The sequence below is a fragment of the Neolamprologus multifasciatus genome, chromosome 4 (assembly GCF_963576455.1).
Source record: "Neolamprologus multifasciatus chromosome 4, fNeoMul1.2, whole genome shotgun sequence".
NCBI lineage: Eukaryota > Metazoa > Chordata > Actinopteri > Cichliformes > Cichlidae > Neolamprologus > Neolamprologus multifasciatus.
This window is the reverse complement of record NC_140442.1, coordinates 13,299,839-13,323,612: the sequence shown is the minus strand read 5'-3', so window position 1 is coordinate 13,323,612 and position 23,774 is coordinate 13,299,839. Positions and strand designations below refer to the sequence as shown.

Genomic DNA, 23,774 nt, shown 5'->3' with positions numbered 1-23,774 from the left:
AAATGAATGAAATTAACATCAGATTGGTGATTCAAGGGAAAATAAATATAAATGTACTTCTTCCAAGAGCTGCTAGTTACTGGCACTGCTTTAACACAGAAAGAAACGCGACAGAACATATACTGGTAAGCTAGGTTTCATTTTATATCAGACATTTAAGAATTTCTGTGTTTAGCTGTAAATTGTAGCAGCTTGTTTCTTTAGCACTTGTTTACGAAAGAACCCACTATGAAAGTAGGAAACAGCAAGGAAGATACAGACATTTGAAGAGTTACTTACCAAGTAAAAACATACTGAGCAGGATGCTCGTTGGTAAGCGAACTTCACTCCCACTTCAGTGTCTTTTTCATCAGAGTTTCCTACTAATGTAGTTCCATGTTCTGCCCAGGAATTCAGACGCCCAAGAAGAAGCCAGCCAGACTTTCCACACACACACACATTCACTCAAACACAGGACTTAGTTTTTGACCCTCCAGTAACACAGACTGGATTGGGCCACTGTACACATCAGCAGCCCCAGACAGACTGCACTGCTACCCTGGAGGGCCGCTGACTAACCCAGCACCTACTTCCTCACAATAAAACACAGATGGAATTTCAAATGGCTACTAAAGTGGGGGGATTTCCTTCAAACAGTCAAAGTCATCTTGAAAACATTAGTGCAACTGGTAGCCAAATTCCTCCTCACTTCAGAAACAACTGTAGCAAGTTTTTTTCCCCTTCCTCTTCTTAACTTGCCCCCTGCTTTACAAACTCCCGCCCCCCCCTGACTTTTTTCTTTCTGTGTCGATGTGAGGCTTGATGGTGGGACTGGGGGAGTGGGCTACTGCAGGAGGATCAGAAGTATACTGAAGTGAGGGAGAGAAAGAGTGAGAGAGCGAGCAGGCGGTCCAGTCCTGGACCTGGGCCCAGTGCAGGGGTGGGGGAAAGTGCCAGCAGCGGACGCCTCCAACACTCTCCACACTGCGTGCCTGTGGAGTGAGTTTAGTGGATGTGGTCAGTGTGGGGGTGGGAGAAAGAGAACCAGTTATAAGAATGGATGGCGGAAGAGAGTGAGAAAGCCTCGTTACTACATGCAACATCCAGAGGAGGGGAAAGGGGTGAGAGTTTAGAGTAGATAAGAGACCGAGGAACTGTGAGAAACTTTCAAAGTGAAATCAGCAGAGAGCGTGTGGGAGTATGTGTGCGTGCGTTTATGAACATATGTGATCCTTTGTGTGTGCGATTGTGCATCCGTATGGTGGTCGTCTCGCTCAAGTTGACAGCCTGTGTTTGCTGAGTGGCTTTGTGGTCAGCCACTCTCTCACTACTGAAGTGATGACGGGGTAAAAGGGATTCTGGGAATTCTTTGCATGAGTACAATGCAAATAAAATTGGCCTGGGGAGGTCAGCTGAAGAACCCCTGCCACTTCACCCAGCTGTTTATACAATATAGAAGTCAACATGATATGGATAAGAGATTCTAATCCTAAACAAATTAGACCAACTGGCTCACTCAAGTTTGGCAGGGAGCCCGAACATAACAATGGAGCCACACATGCCACGCTAAAGAGAAAACGGGAGAAAATGTGCACACATGCCACCAGCGTCTCTCTTTATCTATTCTACTCCTCGAACCTTTTCACTGTTTATACAGCAGTTTGCAAAACTGCAAAAGCCAGGATCACATGTGTCTAGGTACCTGGCCAGGCTGGCATTTCAAGGAGTACAGCACGTCATGTTTATCACAATTAATCATTCATGAAGCTCTTTTTCAGAAAGGTTTATTTTTATCAAAAAGGAGCTTCCTCTTCAGTTCCATAGCTGCTGTGCCAACACTGGTGTGAGGGGCAGGAGGGGGCCAACAGAAAGAGATAGCAATGTCTGATAGAGTTCCTGCTGAAGAGGTGTGTTATGGGCAAAGTAAATAAAGAAGACAGACTGAAATTTCATGGCTATTTTCTGGGGAGCGGGCCAGGAAGTGTTGTTTAAGAGACAATCAGACATCTGACTGTCAAAGTGAGATTGTGCTAAGCGGTGAAGATTGCAGGTGAGAGCTAGAGCGGAGTAAAAAACTGGGGTAAGAGCGGGGCGATGAAGGGTAAAGTGCAGTGCTAAGGTTTAATGCTACTCACTGTTTAATGCTATTAAAATATTAATAGCCTCAGGCAAAGGTTTGGGCTCATCACTTAGACCCTTGTTTAAGCGCGCTTGCTGTGAGCCATGTGAAAGTGCAGTTGTTTGCTGAGTCACTGGCCTCATCTGTGGAGAACAAGCAGACATTCCAGGTCCGGGACACGGAAGGTGGGAGGACAGATTCGAAACAGCAACAGCACCAGGCCAGGCCAGGCCAGGCCAAGCCAAATGAGCTCAAGGCTTATTACCTTCCTTTTATACTCACCCACACATGCACACTCTCTTTACCTAGTCCCACAACAGAGATTTAAGAGAACATACAAGAAAACCACAACACGAAATCACTGCATTCTGCTTTTGCTCATTTCTGTCCTTTCTGTGAGAACTTAAGTGTTCATGATGTAACAGGAAGTGCAAATTACTAAAGCAGTTTTCTCATTACGAAGTGTTTTCTCTCAAAGCACAGTTATTTCCGTCAGCATTTTAGTTTATTAAACTTCCCTCCACGCTTTACTAAACCTATTCCTTTTTTCCCCTCTTGGCTACGTGGATAAAATGCAAATGTTTCTTATGGAACGGGCATAAAAGGCATCAGATTTAGTTGGAAGTACTTTACTCCTTGTAACTTATACAGGACATTTGATGTGTCCAGACCAAACTGGTGGTTGTGCTTGTTAACTGACCCATTGCTCCACGAGGGTCATTCGTTGCATCCCAGCTCTTTATTCCCCAGGCATGAAATTGCGATTCCCATAGTGGGGCTCGTTCTCTCATCCACACATTCACGCTAACATCCACATTTTTATTTTGCCTTCTCTTCCCTTCTCTGGTTGATCCTGTCTTTATGATATACGCACACAGCAGCAGCACACCCAAACACAAAAAGAGCCGCCCACAGCTGCGTCAGGCCATCTCTCTAACAATCCAATCTGTTTTCTTTCCCATGATGTTTCCCATTGGCACAGGGAGGAGAAAATCAGATTTACTCCCCCACAGGGCCCATGCAGTTGCACTGATATGGAAAATGATTTCAGTGCTGCTTGAGCCCATAAACATTATTTTGGTCTCCCCTGTTAATGACACATTTCTTCCCAGCATTGTGGATTTCACAGAGGAAGAGATGAGATTCAGGGGGCGAACAAGGGAGGAGGAGGAAGAGAGGAAGGGGGGAGGAATCCTCCAGGGCTTCGCATACGACAAGGGAGTCCTTCACCCCTCAAACTGCTTTCTGACATACAAGACTTATTCAGCCTCTTCCTCATTCACACATGCACACACTCAGAAATACAAACAGCTAATCATCCTACCAATCATTCAGGAGCTTGAATTGCATGGGTCATTAAATACCACCACTCCCTAAATCCCAAAAAACAAACAGACAGAAAAAATAATAATTCCCTGTTAGAAAGCAGAGCAGAGTCAAAGAAGGCTTTCTCACCTCTCTCTATATCGAGCTGTCAGCCTGATTCTAAACACACCATGTTTGGCTCCGGGGCTCAAAGCCGCCTTACTACAATTGTGTCATACAGCCCACATATCTTTTTATTGGTGGTAGCAGCCAATACAGCAGCCCCTCTTCTCCTCCTTTAATGCGGGGATAAAATTTATACTTTTAGCGGTGTGTTACAAACACTTTCTGCCCGAGGCATATTGTCAACGACAGGAGCACGCCGTTGCCTCGAGTCCTAAACGCAAGTCATTTAATATGATGGTGTTAAAAAGAGACTCCAACAGGCCAATAGTGAGGCACTAAACCTCCCATTTGGCATCCATTAAAGCCCATCTGCAGGAACAAATACAAGCCGGATGAGCAGGAAACAGCCACGTTAGCTATGACTAAAAACTATCCTTCATTTGTGAATATTCACTCACAGGTCTCTGAAAACTCTAGATCCAAAAATGGGATTTTCATGGTCCTCCTGTTCCACTGGAAAGATCAGATGGAATGCTCTGAATCTGGTTTGTTTTACAGCTGATGACTGATCCTTCTAAATCCATTGGTTTTATGTTCTGGCCATGGGGATGGATGGGTGACTAACGGCAGCTTGCGTGCCATGTTTCAGCCGACGCAGGCAAAGCTCAGCCAGCCAGGTCACGGACACAGACATGCCTCGTAGTGGGGAAAAAAGACAGATTAAAACAAGGATTCAGCACTATTCTCTAATTAGTACCCTGTTAACTTTTGAACTTAATTGGTTAATTGAGATGTGGTTAGACCGGGCAGGTTTCCCCTCCCTCGGGGTGACCATACGGCTCCAGCATTTCAGCCTGGCAGTGCCTGGCACAGGAGGTGGCTGTGTCTCTCTCACTCTCGCTCTCGCTCTCCTTCTCTTTTTAAGCATCCCACCACTCCACTGACGAGGAGTAATGATGCCGCACAGGAGGCAGTAAAACTGTGTTTTGCGAGTGTGTTTTAGCAGAGATTGTACCCATGCACTGCACATATGCTCGTGCCACATCAAAGCGGTGCTTTGACTACCCGGTCCTGGGTGGTCTAATCCTCTCTTCTCTCAACCAGCAGTGCTAGGTAGATAGACTTTGGAAAAGTGTAGTGTGGATGTTGGTGGATGTTACCTCACCGCAGGCGAGGGTTCTGTCAAATTCAGAAGTTAGTTTGCTTTGGAGGAGACATGGGCAACGTGCTGAGGGAGAATAAAAGTGCGCTGCAATGCATACACAGATAAACGCACGCTCACGCTTGGGCGTCGCATTGCTCGAGTCTCCCCATCTCCTTTGGTTCATGCACAATGATAACCACAACACCACATAAATCTGCAAGCAGCTCAATTCATTGGGGCAAATTTTGCCTGCTGTCTTCCCTTTTTCACTTTCATCCCTTCTTCTCCATTTGCTCCTTCGAGCCCCATCACTCATTCCCCTTCTCAGTTTTCCTTTTCCGTCCTCACACCCTCTCCATCATCCCACATCACTCTCCCTCCATCCCCCTGCTGCTCAGTTCCATATTTCTGTCCTCCCTCATCACCTCGGTCTCTTCCCTCAGTTGGCGTCAGCCACATGCTTCAAAATGGAAACACTTTCTCTTCATTTTCTGTTTTTTTCTCTTTAAAATCACTTTTCCTCCCACTCTCTTGTCCCATTTGCGCTCCGTTTCTCTGCTCTTGTTTGTCCATCAGTGTTCACAAGGTCCAAAAGTGTAATGAACATCTTGTTTTATGGGGTTAGCCCCTCCCTATATCAGAGTCACCCATAAATCAACATCCTAGCATTCAAACAGCAACGAGGACTCGTTGGAATGTCCTGTTCTCCCTAGTCTTCCCATCTTCTCTCCCTCCCTCCGTCTGTAGCCTGGCACCTCATTTAGGTCATGCAGAGCAGTCCTGGACATCAGGGGTCTGGTTGGAGTCACTACGTTGCTGCTGTCCTCCAAGTTCTCTTGGATTGTCCTGTAATATGATAAAGTCTGATGTCTGTGAGAGAAACAGAAGGCAGCTCCCTGCTCTGGCTTCTCTCTTTTTGATGTAGCCTGTCAGAGGCACAGAGCAGAACAGTGCAGATAACAGAGCTGGGAACCGCTGCACCAGCCAGTCCAAGGTCTTTCTGTAGCCCTGAATGTAATTTGCTGTTGGTTCACAGGGGGAACAAAGGAAAAATGTTTAATTCTTGTAGCGTTCGGCTAAGACAAATGCAAGCAGTTTTGTTCTGATAACCTACAGACAAGGGGAAGCGAGGCACCTGGGTAGCCAAGGCCAAACATTATACAGTATCACCTTGTAAAGAACACAGTGTATAATCTCACATGCATCACCTTGACTTCTCTTGTTACCAAACGTCTTAGCCATAATGACAAGACTCTTCTCGACTCATGGAGATAACCACTTCCTCTCCCACTTTATCCATCTGCACTTTCAAATGCACGAGTTTAGCCGAATCACGCTGCCAAACTGGCCTTTAAAGATGAGTTATATCTTGCGATAACTCTTGACACCGGTCATCTATGGAATGCTGCTGCCGGTGTCTGCTCAACATCTGCAGCCACAAAGGCAGAGATGAGTAAAATTAGGAGCATTTCCTGTCATCATTACAAAAGAACGGAGCTCATCATTGCACAAACATCAGCAGATGAAGTGTAACACAGAGCAAGGCAGCAGCAAAGACAAAAACCCCCACAAATTTAAATGCCTCTTGTCTCCCCTCCTATTCCCTGACCTGCCATGACCTACCTTAGCCTCCTCTGCTCTCCAGCTGGTTATCTTGACGGGCTTTAACGACTCATAGTGGAAGAGGCAAAAATACAAGGTCAAACCACGGAGGATTTCTAGATCAGCTGCTCATTCCTGTCTGTGTGGATGAACAGCTACCACTGCAGTCTTCCCTTACTTTTACAGTGATCACATTTAGCATGTTGGAGGGGCAGTATGGGCCATCATGTGTTATCCTCCCCTCTGTATTTGTCTGGGACACACACACACACACACACACACACACACACACACACACACACACATAAATATAAAAGAAATAGCAGAGAAGAAGGGAACAGATCATGTGGGCTTACAACAGGCTTGCAGCATCTGATCGAAGCCAACAGATGTGTTGCAGCTGCTTGGTTGGTTTGCCTTAGCAGATCCTTCCAATCACACACACTTACTGACAAGTCACACAAAAACACCACTGAAAAGTTATAAGGCTGCAAATTGAAAAAATGTTTTCCAACTGGCCATGTCTAATAGTTCTATACTAGCAGTGTTTTAGGTTTCAAATAAAAACTATTAAAGTTACTTTGAACAGTACACCTATTCTTATTTTTCTTTAATTTATGCGTAACATTGGTGGCCATAAAATATATTAGCACCTATGCTGGGTCAGAAAGCCAGAATTTATATGAAAGGTCTGAACTCATGCAATGATTTGGTGAATGTATGAAACAAATGAAGCAAGTCATAGCTGTGGGGTTGACCGGAGAACACGAGGGAAAAGTGATGCAGGGAAACATCGGCTGGGAGTCTGCATGCTCACAGGAGAGCAACAGCTTTCAGCAGGTTATCATAACGCCAGTGTGAGCCAAGCGCCGTCTAGATCTGGCAGAGGCCATAATGGAGAGGAGGGGCGGCGTGTGGAGGGGAAGCGGCGAGGAAGCAGACTAAAGAAGAGTTATTAGGGTGCTGTGAGGCAATGAGGGGAAGAAGGTCTCCTGAAATGTTTTGACACAGAGATCGCAAATGTGACAGAGGTGCTTAAACACAGATTTTGACAATCAAAACATGGACATCTTTCTTTTTGCATCCTCTCTCCCCTGCGTCCTTTGTTTTCTTCTGCTTTTTTTTTTTGAGACAACTATTAGTTGTCACTTCACCTTAAACCGCTCATTCACTGATGCTTAATGGCGAAGCGTGTTTTATGACTGTCAGACTGATTCGTTACCAAGCTGAGCAATAACAGCAGAGTCCAGGTTCTTTACGCAGACTGCCAGCACCCTAAACACCCCATTATTTTAATGGGTTAACATGAAAACCAGGCAGTCTAGCAGAACGAATAACCTGTGCTGGGACCGCAGCTTTATCCATTGTTTTGTGCTGTATGTATTACCACATGCACCGCATTCCCTCACAGCCACTGTGTGAGTATGGATTTGTGTTTTGGAGAGTGTGGTTTCTAGCCTTTACTGTATTTGATCTGGCATAGCTTTCTATTGTGGCGATGGGCTTTGCTCTCCTCAGATAAGAGAGCAGTTATGTCAACACTGGGTGCTGTGAAGGAGCCGCCTGGTCGTGTTGACATTCTACAACATTGCTTATTTACTCTGACCACAGAGTTCAGTCATCATCTAGTTACTAATACGCTAATAACCAGAATCCTCCTGAGGGTGGAGCCCCCTACTGGCACTGCCTGGTACTGACTGTCTGCCTGGCAGGTGAGTAAAGAGGAGTAGACTGGGGGTAACAAATGGCTTTGAAAAACCCTGAGTTTAAAGCAGGCTGCTAGCTGACTGAAAAAAAAGCTTGACAAATGCTTCTCACAACACAGACGCAGGCAGCATGAGTCTGCATATTGAGCTGTGCTGAGCAGCCCTATCAGTAAAGAGCCAGTGGAGCAATCCATGCATAATTAGAGTAGGGGGAGGGGGTTAATTGACTTCTTTCAGAAAGATCCTGATTTCTATCAACCAGTCCCATAATCATGTGAGTCAGGGCTCTCATTAAGCCCCCTCTTCTCTTCTTCTCTTCCCGTCTAACCCTTTGGCCTCCTATACCCCCCCGTTTGTAAAAGAAAAGAAAAGAAAAGAAAAAAGGTGAACCACCCATCGGCTCCCGCTGTGTCCTCACCAGGCCAGGAAAGGGTGAGCTAGATTTATAGCTAGCACCTGAGTGAGTAAGGTCCACATAAAGACATGATAAATGTACATTCACATGCACACCAACACTAAAAGCTCCAGACTGCAGTTGACCCGACTGCGACCTCAGTGCGGTAATGTGCTCACCGGCAGATATTAGCAGCAAAAACCAGTTACATTCAGCCCCGTGGCCAGCAGTGTTCTTCATATAAAGTTGCACAAAAGATGCAAACACATTTTTTTCATTTATTAGTGTCAACAATGATGCTCAAACCACAATGCAGCGGGAACAGCACCATAACAAGTGTTTTGAATTATTTACAAGCAGAAAGTATACACTGCATACCGACATGCCTGCTTGCCACAAACACAATACGTTACGCTGGCATGTCAACACCTATGAATATTTACTTGAAGCATATCCGCTACGACAAGGCTTTTATTCCACACGATTTTAAACCAATCGCAAAAAAGGACTACGGCTTCCTTCTGGCTGCCGTCCTTTTCGCTTCCCTTCCTCCCTTATTCTCTCTTATTCTATTGCTGCTTTGTGGAAACAGTGAAAGATCTGGATGAAAACTGAATTCCACTGAGACGGAGTGAGAAAAGAAATGACATGAAAAAAAGAGACGAAAAGTGGCAAATGAGAGATTTCCTTCACAAGCCCATAAATCACAAGATGTGGGCAGGGGCAGTATAAGGTCCACCTTAAATTTATAAGGTATAAGGTCCACCTTAATTTTTTTTTTTTTTTTAAAAGACAAACTTTTTTCCCCCTTTAAAAAAAAAATCCTTTCACAAGTAGCTCTAACCACCATTCTCCCTTTGCATGTTCACAAATACAAACCTACACAAACATATGTGCATAATCAAAAGAACACAAACTTTCTCCCTTCCTCTCCGCACAATCTCCCAGATGGTGTATGTGGTGGAATGGCACTGCTCCCCACCAATCTGGTTGTGGCACAGCAGCCTGGCTGACTGGCTCAGAACTGTGCCTCATAAAAATCTCTTGCAGTTAGGTGCAGGGCAGCCTTCAAACAAAAGCAAGTCCAAGCAAGCGTGCTGTAATGAATCCTGCTCATTCTCAAATAAAAACATACAGGCTGATAGACCCTGAAGTGCAGCTGCTCCTTCAGGTAAGAGACATGGACCAGTGTGGGGAAATATGCCCTTTGGTGAACTTGGTTAATGCATGCAGTGCAGGGCTACACACTTGGTGAGAAGCTGGAAGAGCAGAGGGGCATAGATACCCTACTGGGATTAGGTATCTGTTGAACTGGTAGGGAGGAGGTGGAGTAAGCAATGGGAGCAACTGTCAGCAGCCTTTTTACCTTCAGCGCTTGCGTGAGTTAATGTGGACTGCTGCTGGATGCGAGACTTAAAAGAACCACCGTTACACTCGACGTACGTGAGCTGGGTAAAGCAAGGTGACGAAACGGCTGGTTTGGAGCGCCGGGAAGGCTCAGCCGGTGCTTGAGAAACTTGAGCCCTGTGCAGGATGGTCCCAGAGACTGATGGAGATCCAAAAGGACTTAGGATCTGCTTTCATTCTGAGTGTTCGCCATCTGCCTAGCTCGAAAGAAAACCATGGAGCTGGAGAAAACTGACAACTGACAGATGAGACACTGAGCGCAAAAAAAGTGTGTGTATGTGTGTCGTGCATGTGCACGAGTGCAGTCAGCATGTCAGTATTGATCCTCAAAGCAGCTCCACTTTCTGAAATAAGATCTGTCAAACAGGGATACACGCATTTAGTCACACACACACACACACACACATACACAATAGAGTTAATACACTGTGGACCTCATAGCTTAAAGAAAATTTGCTCTCTAAAATAACAGACATCTGCACAACCCTCACATGTTCCACTCTTCCCAACAATCCTCTGCTTCCCACACAGCTGCCCACTTTACCGCTATACACGTGGTATTTATCCATCCAGTTTCCATGTGTACAGATTATTCTAGTCTCGCAATACCCTGTTACCAAGGATGACCAATTCGCTCCTCATACCTCACTGCTTAGCCGACACGTTACTGATCTTGTACATGAATTAATAAACTCAAACTCATCCCATTTTGTTTCCTAACAACCACACACGAATAAACATACGCATGACACATTTATGATTGGTAGTCATCAGTGGACTGTTGTTGGGGTTGCATTTGGGGTCCCTGCTGTATGAAAATGCCTCCTGAAGATCTCTCATGTGATCCCACGAGTAATCCTTGAAACACACCAGTCTATGTAAGAGCCATGACTAAATCAGTAAGTAATCAGCACAGATACACACTAGAAAATTCCTGTGACTCTGTTGAATGTTTTCTCTGACCTCCAGAGCTCTGAGAAACCACAATGATGTCTGTATTTTTTCTGCCTAGATAAAAAACAGACAACACAGGCCTAAGGGTCTGAAGAAGAAACAGCAGATATTTCTCATAACTGTCAGGCCATATGCAAGGAATATCATGTGATTTTAAGCACTTTACTGCTGAGCTTCTTGTAGAAGGGAAAGAAGCCTTCACACCTGAATAAACACACACACACACACACACACACACACACACACACACACACACACACACACACACACACACACAAAATCCTAATTATAATTCAAATTATGAGGTGAAAAATAAGCACAGCTTCTTAAAAGTCCTACCTGATTACTTCAGCAACAGGCTTACAATGTATAAATCCATCTGTGTGCTATTATTCAGACATACCCGCTAATCAGCAACATAATTGAAGCAGGTGGATTTATCAACCAGCAGCCCCATAAAGAACTGGAGAAGAGAGAGATGGATGGAATATAAAATGCCCAGAGATGAGGTAGAATTAGGCACCTGCATCAGCCCCCTGTCCACCCCCACATGCTGCCCTCTCAGCTGCCTGCCACTCTGTTTCCTCTCTCACTCCTTTCATACAATCTCTACACCACACGGCTCCTTTGATTGCCGTTTCCCATGGGCATACACAGACACACACACAAATACAACAGAGGCATACACACAAAAACTCAAAACACACTAAAACACACTTCTTCTGTACTGTTCAGAGACAGTTGTGCCAGCTGAGTTTTGATTTGGAAAGAAAAGTTGCTTCTACTACAAATAATGACAGGCACTCAAGAAACAAGCAGAGCACAGCTATCAAACAGAAAACGCACAAGTATGCAAAAACTTGCGGAAAAACATGCAAAAAGCATAAAAAACCCCACTCCTTAAAAGCAAGTTTAATCAGAGATACACACAGGCAGCCACCCACACATACCAAACACACACACACACACACAAGTGTGTTCACACACCCTCCCATTATGCTGTATAACCAAAAGGCATCGAGCCATTTCAGCAGCTTTCTGAGAGCCAGCCAAGTAAGAGGTCTGTCAGTGCATTAGCCAGCATGTAATCATAGCCCAACCTCACTGCAATTAGAACTGGTTCTAATTCTTCACTGGAATCGCTGCCTTCTCCCACCACTAATAGTTTACTTTACTGCAACAGCTGACAGACCCAACCCTGCCTCCCTGCTACAACACACACACATCCACAGCTGTAGCTCGTCCGTCAGCATGCCAGATCAAAGTGGATCCTGGGAACAGTACCCTGCCATGTCCCACTTGTGCCACATGAATCCCATGAGTCTTTAGGCTGTGACACAGTTCACCTTCGTGGTGAAACTCTGTGAGTAAAGGCCTCTTCTTTGCTTTCGTTCGATGCCTTAAAGAAAAAAGCAATCTCCTTACACAAATGTGAATGAGAAATGACAGCGAAACCACGGAACAACTGCAAGAATAAAACACGTAAGTGTTCCTAAAGGCTGTCTATATAAGAGGCAAGCATGTAAGGCGTGGGTGGCGAGAGAGTACTGGGGAAACTTAGCTAATGAAGACTGAGGAAGAGGGAGCACTCCCTATACCGATGGCATTGCCATTAGCCTGTGAGCGGGTGCACTTGGGTGTCACTTCAAAGCATTCCCCACTATTAATCAGAGGCTATCCAGCCCTCCGGCAACGACCCTGCTAGCTGTGCCGCTAACTACCCCCCTAAACATAAGCACAATGGAGCTATCATTACGGTCGTTACGCTACACCTCGGCCAGACAGAGCACCTTTATCTCGGCATATATGTTACACACTGGCAGCCAATTAATTTACCTGCCACGTCTGAGAATAAAGGAAAAGGAGTGGGTGGTGGCAGTTTGGTGTATGCAAGCAAGCATTTCCATTATGTAGGAGTTTATGTATTAGGGTGGGGGGATGGGAAGAACCTGTCTCAAGTTGCATCCCACAGGCTGTGCATTCAGCCTCTTTTCTTTTTCTTCTTCTTCCTCTTTTTTTTTGTAATGAAAACACCTGCAAGAGGCTGCAGCCTGCCTGCCCCCCGCCCTCCCCCCTTTCCCCAAACCAAAAAGAGGCACATCCCTGGCCTGATCTGGCTCTCACCTGGCTATCCCCAGGCAGGAAGCCCAGTGCCTCCTCCGCTCCAGCCCCACCGGCAAACTGCAGCCACTCAGCCGGGTGTCAGCCACCAAGCTTGAGGATTAACTACAGCACTGGCCCCGTCTCTTTAATACTAGATACATTTTATACAACGTTAATCCCCAACATCAACTCTTACTTCGTTTTGTTTGGACTGTTTTGGATGGACGGCGCTCTCCACTGGGTCAAACTAAAAGCCTACAAGGCACGGGTGCAGAATTTATTCTCTTTTATTGGGGTGACTGTCAAGGCTAATGGATAAGGGGGGAAAGGAAAGAAAGAAAAAACAGAAAACAGCGATTGCTTTGTTTTGCTGTTGCTTGTTTCTCATAAATTTGCACATTCATGTTACATGAGGATGAGAGGGCTTACAATACAAGACACTCTCCCCCTCCCTGTCCTGTTGTACTGTACTGAGACACTGCAGACTGTAGCAGTGCTGAGGGGATGAGATAACCGCTCACCATTGTGAGAAAAGGCTGTCAAGGCTTTGTTTTTTTCCCTCTTTCTTCTCTCTCTCTCTTCGTCTCTCTCTCACACCTTCCTTTTATTCCTACTCCCCAACTGTCTTTCTCCCTCCCTCCCTCCTTCTCTCTCTCACTCTAGAATATGAAAAAAAAAAAAGCTGGAGTAGTGGTTGCAGAAATAGCCCTGTTTCTATAATTAGATGTAAACAGATGAACCAGACTCTCAAGCTTGCTCTGTCCCACTGGCCCCATGGCCTCCTGGGAAGGAAGATGTGTGAGTCTGCATGACGTGCTTATGCTGTGTGTGTGTGTGCATACACAAGTGTGTACATGCTGTTTTTTATGCGTATTTGTAATGCACCAGCAAGTGTATGACAGCATTTGACAAGTGTGCATCCAGACTTGCCGTCACATCCCTCTCTCTGTCCGTTTTTTCTTTCTTTCTCGAGGAAACAAAGTAACCTTAACTCGCTAACACCAGAGGGGAGGTCAGTGGGCACGCATGGCAAGAGGAAAAACCTTACTGCAAAGCAGCGACAGCAGACGTACGCACATCTGTTGCTGCAAAGCCAGTCATTTACCCCGGATCCACGGGATGCATACTGTATCAGAGAGAGAGGAGGCAGTGTAGCCTAGTGGTCACATCAGGCAGAGGGGGCAGGGGGAAAATATGCAGAAAGAGGTAGAGGGCAAAAAAACAATCCATTTTGAGGAACTGGTGGTGGGGGGTGAATATGAAAAGGGCGGGGGGAAATGGAGGATGTGGGGAAGCTTCAGGGAGGAGCAGAAAGGGTATGACATGGATCATCAAAGAACAAACGTGTAGGCATGAGAGAATTTATGGTGCAAAATGAGTGATTTGAACAGAAAGCAGAAGGGGAGGAAGAAGTTTTTTGGGGGGTTCTGATCTGTGTCAGGCAGAGCTCAGGATATTCATGCAAGAGAGAGAGACCAAGACAGAGGGTGGAAAAAAACAGAGCAAGAGAGACAGAAAGTGCAACAAGTCCCTTTTGGATTGAGGACTTGGCATCTGGTTAGATATTCCCAAGAGACTTATTAAAATGGAATTCCTGATGCTAATCTTTGTTTTCTCACAAAAGGGCTGACACACTCTTCAGAGGCATACGGCTTGTATATTTAATGGCAATTTTCTTTTTTGCATATACTAAGTGGAACATCTTATTGAATGGTACTGTACATCACAAACACCTGCTTCTCTTCACTGGCAGACTTCGAATCGTGGGTAAAGTTTATCTACCAGTTTGCCACACACTATCATTTATAGATTACAGTCAATTGAGTAAGGGAAGCTCAGAATCCAGAAAATAGAAAGTGAAGGAAATAAAGACAAACTCTAGAGAAAAACCATAGCAGTTGCTGAATTGTATCGTTGTTTCAAAATAAAAATCCAGACATTACAACATGTTAGTGCTGAAGCAGAAAGTGAAGCCTGCACAGCTACCCCGAAAAACTGTCATTTTCAAAACTCCTAATTTGTGCGGAGAAAGAACACGCCATTAGAGCAGCATGCTGTTTCCTGTGAATGCAGCACAAACTGGGACTGCTACACATGCCGCACCAAGTGGCATTAAATTCTGCCAGAGAACTAACATCAGATCCAGCAGAGACGGGCTCAGACGTTAGAGGGTTAACAATGCACCTGTCTAGGCCTCACAGCCAACCACGGGGTGCCTCAGCTCTAGTGGGGTGGGGTGGTTTGTCTGGAGAACACTACCCCAAGACACACAAACACACACGCAAACCCACCCACCAACCCAAACATAACCACACACACACACATTCATAACACTCATGTGCTTGCAGTATTGTCACTGACCACAAATCTGCTAACAACAAAAGGGCCCCCCTATTTTTTTTGTTCTTTTCACTGAACGATTACAATAATAAAATTGAAATTAAAAAACAGTAATCTGGATTTTCTGCTTGAGCCGTTAATAATGTCTAACAGCTGTCACATGCAATACGGCCATGCGCTGAGGTGGGCCTGGGGCTGCCTGATGAGAAGCAGCCTGATACTAGAAGAGAGAGGGAGGGTGCATGAGGGGTGGCAGAGAGAGATCTGAATCACAAACAAAATAGCAGCGGTTGGCTTTGGGCAAACCTATCAGTCTATTTAAGCAGGCAACAACACTTTTATTTTCATTATTTTTTGCGTGCATGCATATGTGCGTGCCTGTTCATCGTGGCTTCGTTGGATTCGTCAATTAACTTTTCACTTCCTCACATTGAGTGTAAAAATACATGAGAGGGTTTTGAAATCCAATGCCCTGAAATCCAATACAGGAAGGTATTACCTTGATAGTCACCGTCACCCATGGGACTCCTTTGTGTTTGTCCTGTGTACACGCCCCAAGCTCAAGGCAAGGGTTCTGTGGCATCATGCCACATGGTGTGGTTTGGGTAGCGGACTGAGTCAAGAGCCTGTATCTGAGGTAACATGGCCACCAGTTAACCAAAATCCTCTTGCAAAGCCAGATCCTTTTTTTTTCTCTACCCAAAGCGTTCACTTTGTGTGAACAGTTTTGCTGATAAGCAACAAAATTTAAATAATAGAACTTTAAATTTATTACACTCAGTGGCTGATTTAGATGCTAAAATAAATTTTTTCATGATCACTTGAATCATTAGTAAAAAAAATAAATAAATTTTATGATACAGATACACCTAAAGTCTTGTTACTCTTGCAAGCAAAGGTATTTGCAAATATGTAAGGGGCTTACCCTTTCACAGACAGTTGACTGCCCTTGCCAGTCAGTTGGATTTCCGGGGGGGGCGCAGTGTCAGGGGAAGGTGACAGATGGCAGCTGCACAGGGCAAGGTGCTATTTCAGCCAGGTGTAGGATGCCAAGCAACACCTCCACTATTCAGAGGGACTCCACTGACAGCATGTCTGAACTGTGTTATATCACAACAATCCACAAACGAGCCCTACAACAGGCCATGGTTCTCACTCTGTTTTGCAGAGCGGTAGCGTAAAGCCAAATAGAACTTGGCCTAAGACCCATGCTCTGTCACTGCACATCAACTATAGTGGCCCCTGTGTACAAGTAGCCTTTTAATACAATGCTCACTATATTCAAAATTTATGTTTGTTCAGATGTCACTATAGCCCAAAAGGTTTAGAGTTCCAGAGAAAAGACTAGTGGCAGAATGAGTGAGGCCGTGCTGCTAAATAATTACACTGGCCATGAAACACACTCCGGCCGCTGCTCTTGTCTGGGGTCAACAAGGAAGGGGAGTGGGCAAAGGCAAACAGGAGCTGGGTACAAACCCGGTGAGTGTTCAAAACACTAGAACTACAAGGCCAAGAAGAAGAAACCTCTTTTCCCACAAACAACCTTCACTTACTCGCTGAAGTTTATTGTTTTAAAGACCCTGGTTGTAACCAGCCCCTTGCTAACTCCACCAAACACCTGTGTTTGTCTTTGAAGCCTCTTCCCAGCATCCACAGACCCATGGGACAGTCCAGCAATGAGACGTTCAATAAAAGTCCCAGTAAAGTTATTTATTCTCCTTTGGAAAAAAAAATGGGAGAAGCCAGACAGCATGGCTAACCTTTGAAGGGGGGGGCGCTGCTCAGATATCCAACTAGGACATAAAAACCAAGGGAATGACAGGGACATCCTACCAGAAAACAATAAAGGGGGTGGAAGGGGCTGTTTTTTTATCTTTAACAGCAGCTGTAAAACACACACAAAGCTGTGGTCTACAACAATGGCCCAGGGGCAAGGGAGGGTGGCTAAAACAGAAGTGGCAGGAAGACCACTACTTCCCAGACACAAGAGTCTTCCTGCTGGAAAGAAAAGAGACTGAAAATGGAAGGGAAAAAGAGACAGAGGACAGCATATGGAAAGGGAGGCCGGGCAGATGCAAAGGAAGAGGAGACTAAGTGAGATGGCATAAATATGACCTTTGATTACATGGGATGTTTAGAGCAGAGCTCAGCCATGGACAGGCTGTGAACCCCCCGCTGCTTTCACACAGCCACACCTCAGTCAGAGCACACTGATCAGAACAATATGGCTGAAAGATGAGCCCACAGCCATAAATGCCAGCAGTAAAGACAGCTCCACTGTGTCTCCTGCTCTGACATTATCCAACATCTGAATCTTGGCCTCACAGCCAAGCGAGGACCGTCTCCAACTCTGCATCGGAGCCAGAAGAAGATAAAATTACTATTTCAAAGTCCTTGTAAATGAACTGGCCAAATTAAATCGCATTAGAGGAGTTTACAGGTCTCTGTCGAACTGTATCAGCAAGTACAGGCAGAGAGAAGTTGCTCCAATGTCAGATTCCCAGAACACAGTGCAAGTGTAAACTATAAATCGACCACCTGACATGCATTACAAATGACTGGCTTGTAGTAGGTGAAGATGGACAGAGGCAAATGCAAACTGACAGAATCTCTACTGGCTCTAAGTAACATGGTTCAGTGGACAAGAGGGTAGAAGTGTGCATGTGGCATGCGGGGAAAAAACAACAAAAAAACAAAGGAAATTTTTCCCCAGAAAAAAAATTCAAAATTCCAAAAGCCTGTTAGGAACAATGCCAGAGGAGAATGCTGCAACTGCCATCGCTCTTTTTTAGCAGCAATGGGTGAAGGGACCGCTCGCAATAAATACCTCCGCAACGTCAGAGGAACCCTTTCAAGGAGCCACATCAGAAACCCGCCTTTGAATGCATTTTTACATCAACCCTGAAATATTCATGCTCTTTGTAAAGTATTCATGTGAACCAGTGTGCAAGTTAGTCCCCAGGGGTAAAGTGAAGAGAAACTGAACACACTCCGCAAACAACACGCTCAGTTGTGCTAATGTTGCCAGCATACAGGACACTTGAAGGGACACTAATGACCTGCCCTGTCAAGATGAACAAACTGGAACCAGTTTGGTTCGACACCCTACAAGCATTTAACCAATCTTACATAGTAAGATTTGATTTAATGTTTTGGGGGAACTGGAAAAAAAATCTATATGAAAGTAATTAAATTGCAAAGTAATGTTGTTCTTTCTAAAAGAAAATTCAAAATAAGTACAAATCTTTTTTTCTTTTTCCTTTTACAACACGAGTTTACATTTAAATTGTGTTTTAATGAACTTTCTATCCAGGTGCTGGTATTAAAAGCTAGTTCTGCCACCAAATATTTATTTTTTTAAAATGTCTAAAAAAAAATGCAACATGCGGTCTTGACAGAAATAATCCAATATTTTTACAACCTGCTATTTTTTTATAAATATATATATATATAAATTGAAATTATGCTTCATGTCTCATCCACATATCTGCATCATGGCATGCCTGACATTTACAAATATTATTGAAACAATAAATCAAATGCTGGACGTCAGCAGAGCACAATAACAAAGTCATCCTAGTGGAGCCTAGAGAAGATTTGAAAATTATGTCAAATTATTTTTATGTTAATTCAATCAAACACTTGAAATGTAAAGAATAAAATCATTTTGCAGATCACAAGGATATTAGATTGCGCCGCTGTCACGCCCATGCACTACTGACAAGACTGAGGAGAACAATAAACCACCTGTGTTGCTCATTGAACAGTGATGACATTTGGAAGGTTAGGCCTTCGTGTGTGTAGCACAATACTACGAAAGGTACACCAAATATGGTTGGGGGGCAGGCGGTGGAGGGGTGCACCTGTGCTCTGTAGCCAGCACTGAGCCTTCGTGCTCTCAAGCAAAAAGAATGAATGGTAAGAAAATAAAAAAATAAAAATGAAAGACATATGGATGCAGGCACTGTGTGTGTGTGTGTGTGTGTGTGTGTGTGTGTGTGTGTGTGTGTGTGTGTGTGTGTGTGTGTGTGTGTGTGTGTGTCACTACTGCCAAAAGCACACATGAATGATGAGAGATGAATTGTGAACGGCACCCATGAATTCTCCTGAATGACTAATTATGCCTCATGTTTAGTAGGATTTTTGCAAATGAATGCAGAATTTGGTTAGGATCTGGTTAACTTACTACAACCCTGCCCTGCTGTAGCAGAACACTTTATTTAAAAAATCCCAAACATAAATAAACAGACAAGTATATAAAATAACACAATTCAGAATTTTTAAAAAAATAATAATAATAATAATTATCATCAGGGATGACATGCACACTGAATTTTCACCACCGACACTGAGCGGGTTGTTACACTTTTAGCGGCTTGGGCATATAAAATAACTTTAAAGGGTTTAAATATTTAAATATGCCTTTTTGCTTGCCAGTAACCCAAGACTGCTCAGCTGCATCATAAACATGTGTTTTTAGGGGTTGCATTTACATATTTTCAAAGAAGATTCTTTCAAAAGTGGAGCTGTTTGATGCAATCAATACGCCTCTGTTTTGACTTATCTTATTTAAATCTCTTTTGTTTTACATGGATGGACAAAATAAAAAGGGCCAACACGCATTTTGTGATCCAGTCCATTAAAACAGCTGTGCAATATAATTATATTATCTTTTTTCCCCTGTCTGAACTGAATTCTTGCCATTATATATTTAATTAAATCCAGAATAATGTGTGAAGAGAATAAAAAAAAACCTGAATGTGGGCACAAAAAGTGATCACAAATCAAGTAAATGTGTAAAGAGGAGCACTTCCAAGGTTTTGTGGGGTGGAGGGACTATGCATCATTTTCTTTTATTGTCCTTTTAAAAAAAACAAAAACAAAAACAAAACATATCAGCTGTTGGAGTTAATTCTGCAGGGTTGTAAATTTTGGACTCTTCTGTGCAGACACAAATGTGCATACTTCCGTTTGTAAAACATTTGCATTTGGGTTCACATGAAACCCAAGTCACTTGCTAAACCTGATGCATTCACTGTGAACACATTTGCACCCTGACACTTCAAAGCCCAATATAGAAGGAGGATTAGTATTGCTTTCCTTCCTATAACCTTCATACGCCATAACCCATGCAGACCTGCTCATCCATCCATTCATTCCGTGCTTATGGCTCTAGGTATGGCCAAGGGTTTTGGTTAAGCGATGGCATCATTGTGACACTTTACAATTTAACGTGAAGTGACAAAATCTCATTTCAAATTCAGCTCGTGAGCCAGCAGGAAATCAGTGTCGTTGTGCTCTGTCCAGCTTCCTACGTGCAAACTAAAACAGCTCTTAAACACATGGCATTTACCCATCTTATCAAGTGACTATTTGTTTAACAAAGATGTCGTCATTACCTTTGAGATAAATGTTAATTCAGCTTAATCACAATTCCTGGTTTAAGGCCTTGTGTAAATCAAATCTCTCTTGATTTATTAGCTGATATTTGCATAGCGGATTCCTGTAAACAGTCACACCTGAGCAGCCCATAATTTATAACAGAAAAAACCCCTCTATTATTCTCTTTTGTGCAAAAATAATCAGCTTGCTACGACTCCATATACATGCCCGACACCGTCTTGTATTCGGGCTGATAAATGCACAGCTGGCTTTATGGCACAACAAAATGAGAAAGAAAAAGAAAAAAGAAAAACAGTATTGCTGTGTGGGAGACACACACACATTATACGTTTGACTAACCTGAGTGGGGAGCCATTGGTATGTGTGAGGGGTAGTATTTTCCCGGCGGGAAGTGGCCGGCATGCTGCACAGAGCTGTGGCCCGAGGGAGCGATCCGAGAGGCGGCTCGGTGCACCAAGGCGCCCCGCTCAGAAAGGAGGTGCGCCGGAGCAGCGAAATCCCGTCCTTCCATTCCGAAGAATGTTTAGTAATCCGAAATCCGGATAGGGCAGGTCAGGAAAATCAAATGCAACCCATATAATAATCCTTTCCCTCGTATCTATGTGTTGCATTCAGTCGATCGCAGGCTTCTCCAGCCAAAAACGTAGCCCCCGATCATCTTTTCTGTCAGTGGAGAAATTCAGAGACATGTTCAGTAAATGGAAAAAATGGAAAGCTCATTTAAGATAAGCCTAACACGATGCAAAACATTACTGCAGTCTAGTACTATAAAATAAATGGGAGAAAACACATCATTAGTACCGCTTCATTTATTTCTGCTCAAATATCCTTCCTGTCACACTAAGGATATATATTTAAAATATTGCTAATAAAAAAATAAACCTTACGACTTAAAACTGACTACAGAAAATAAGCCATGGCAGATACAAACGACCACCGAGGCGCCCGAAAGCCCACTGAGCCGGGTTCAGCTCCAGCTCTATTGATCAGCCTGGGATACAGGCCTAAATATGGAGGGGAGCACTTCAGATTTCACAGACACGTCGAGCAGGGTGACACATTTTAGGTTTCTATATGTTCAGTTTTGTATGCAAAGCATTACAATGCTCAGATTACGTCGAGCCTAAACATTTTATTCAACATCCACGTCAGCAGTCACCAGATGTCACCATCTCTAAAAGCACAGTGACATCCAATATAATGATTTTGATCAACTGTGATTTCTGCGGCAATCTGACAATCCCCCCTACCCCCGCTTTGTAGTTTTGATAGGGAGAGGAAACGTGTCGTCCTGTTTCGGAGGGTTAAAAATGATGGAAGCCTACTCAGCCTATCTCAAGGTGAACAACGCTGCCTGCCTTCTCTAGCTCGTCCTATTGTCTCGGATTGATGCATGGCGTTTTTTGTGCCTCTGTAATCTCCATCCACCTCTCATTACGCATGGCACCGTTTTGCTCTATAACGATATTAAGTGGCATAAATCGCGAATATATCATGCAGCATTTTCAAGCTACAAAAATCCCAGTTCTTAATAAATATGACAATAAAATAAACTATTTGAAGGGGAAGTCTGAGCTGTCAGTTCGCCGAGTTTCGACACAAATCGTAAGAATTGTATTGGAAATATTAATATTAATAATAATAAATAATAATATACAGCCTTATAACAGAGATGCATCAGCTCCTGAAAGGCATGGACTCACCCCCCCCCCCCTTCTCTCTCTCTTTCTCCCTCTCTCCCTGAGTGTGTGTGTGAGCGAGTGTGTGCACGTGCGCGCGAGTATATGTGTGTGCGCATGTGAATAACTGCACTCTCACTGTCTTCGTCTGCCTTGACCTATTTCAGGTCAGGTAATCAAACGGAGTAGTAAATACATTACAGGCTACATCCTCTGCCATGCCACAAAAATAGAAATATTTAGTCTGGATGGGAAAGTGGCCCATTCTCAAAATTAAAATAAACTGTATTTTACCGTAAAAAAAAAAAAAAAAAAAAAAAAGAAATATATATCTATATAACGAATTTTAACAGGTCTCCCAAAAGGGGAAAGCTTATATTGTGCTTCAGTACTGGCTGTTGGGGGGGGGGGGGGGGGGGGGGTATTCAAAAACAACTCTAGTAATTTCCAAAATATAAGTAAAAGATTCATTTTATATTATGGATTCTCCATCTGAGGTCATCAATAGCTTTTACAAATGGATTGCCAAGATAATAATCTATATCTGTTTCATAAATGTAATAACTAAAGTAAAATGTAATTAAATTAAAACTATTTTTTACAACGTCCAATAGAGAGCAGGCATATTATCATTTAAGCTATTTCATTCTCAGCACCATTATCTCCCCATGTTGCCAGTTACAGCGTCCAATCCAATGCCACACCAACAACAATAAAATCGCTCCATACGCAGGTCCTTGGGAAGAAGAAAAAAATCGTATTGACCGAGCCTTCCTGAGGTAATGTGTGAGCTTGCATGTGAATCCTCAACGCGAAAACGTGAAATAAGCCCTGCTATAGCATTCATGATAACAGAAGATTGCGTTCTTGGGCTGCAAAGCGACCCAAGGTGAATGGCCGCCCGTCAGGAGGACTGCCTTTGTTTCCACACTGAGAAAGTGCTTCGCAGTCGGCCATTACCTTCCCCTCGCCATGCTGTTACGTTCAGCCTTTCCTGTATGCCAACAGACCTGTAAGAATAACACTACTGAGCATTTACCAGCTTTCTAAATATTCCAAAATTATACGCACGGGCATGTAACTGCTGCCGTGTAATCGCATGTGGTTATTTGTTGTTGTTGTTTTTTATTTTAGCCTAAAATTTGCGAAATCGTGCAGCAAACAATCGTTCGAATAACGGGAGAAAAAAAAATCAAAGGATCGACGACCATAATACAATTGATTAAGCAAATGTCAATTACATTTGTAAGATCGAGTCGACGGCAGGAAAGCAGATAGTTAATCAAATCACGCGGTATAGGTCGGATAGTGCTGCGAGACAAGCGGCCCTCCGCGACTGAGCTGGCCGGCAAGGAGTGCACGTCGGCCGGGGTGTGTGAAGACATTCCTCCCGTTCTCTTTGTATGCAAATTTTCCGCTAGGAATTTATACGTCTGGCAGCCATAATATATACACACCAATACGTAAAGCACGGTATTCTAAACTATTAATCAAACGATATTTTTTATTATTA

The 23,774-nt window shown here is 43.9% G+C and overlaps 1 protein-coding gene across 14 annotated transcripts in view; it reads right to left on the bottom strand.

Annotated features, from left to right (window-relative positions):
* Positions 1–23,774, bottom strand: part of bahcc1a (BAH domain and coiled-coil containing 1a) — a 77,900-nt gene that overhangs the window by 37,619 nt on the left and 16,507 nt on the right. For 12 of the 14 annotated variants that reach the window (XM_085157970.1, XM_085157968.1, XM_085157976.1 and 9 more), the window contains exon 2: positions 20,922–21,245. In XM_085157970.1, coding sequence (XP_085014096.1) covers positions 20,922–21,093 — 172 coding nt within the window. In that variant the 5' untranslated portion in view covers positions 21,094–21,245. Of the gene's footprint in view, positions 1–279; positions 8,319–20,921; positions 21,246–21,383; positions 22,251–23,774 lie in introns of those variants that run through there. The other 2 variants (XM_085157969.1, XM_085157980.1) reach the window with 2 other exon arrangements.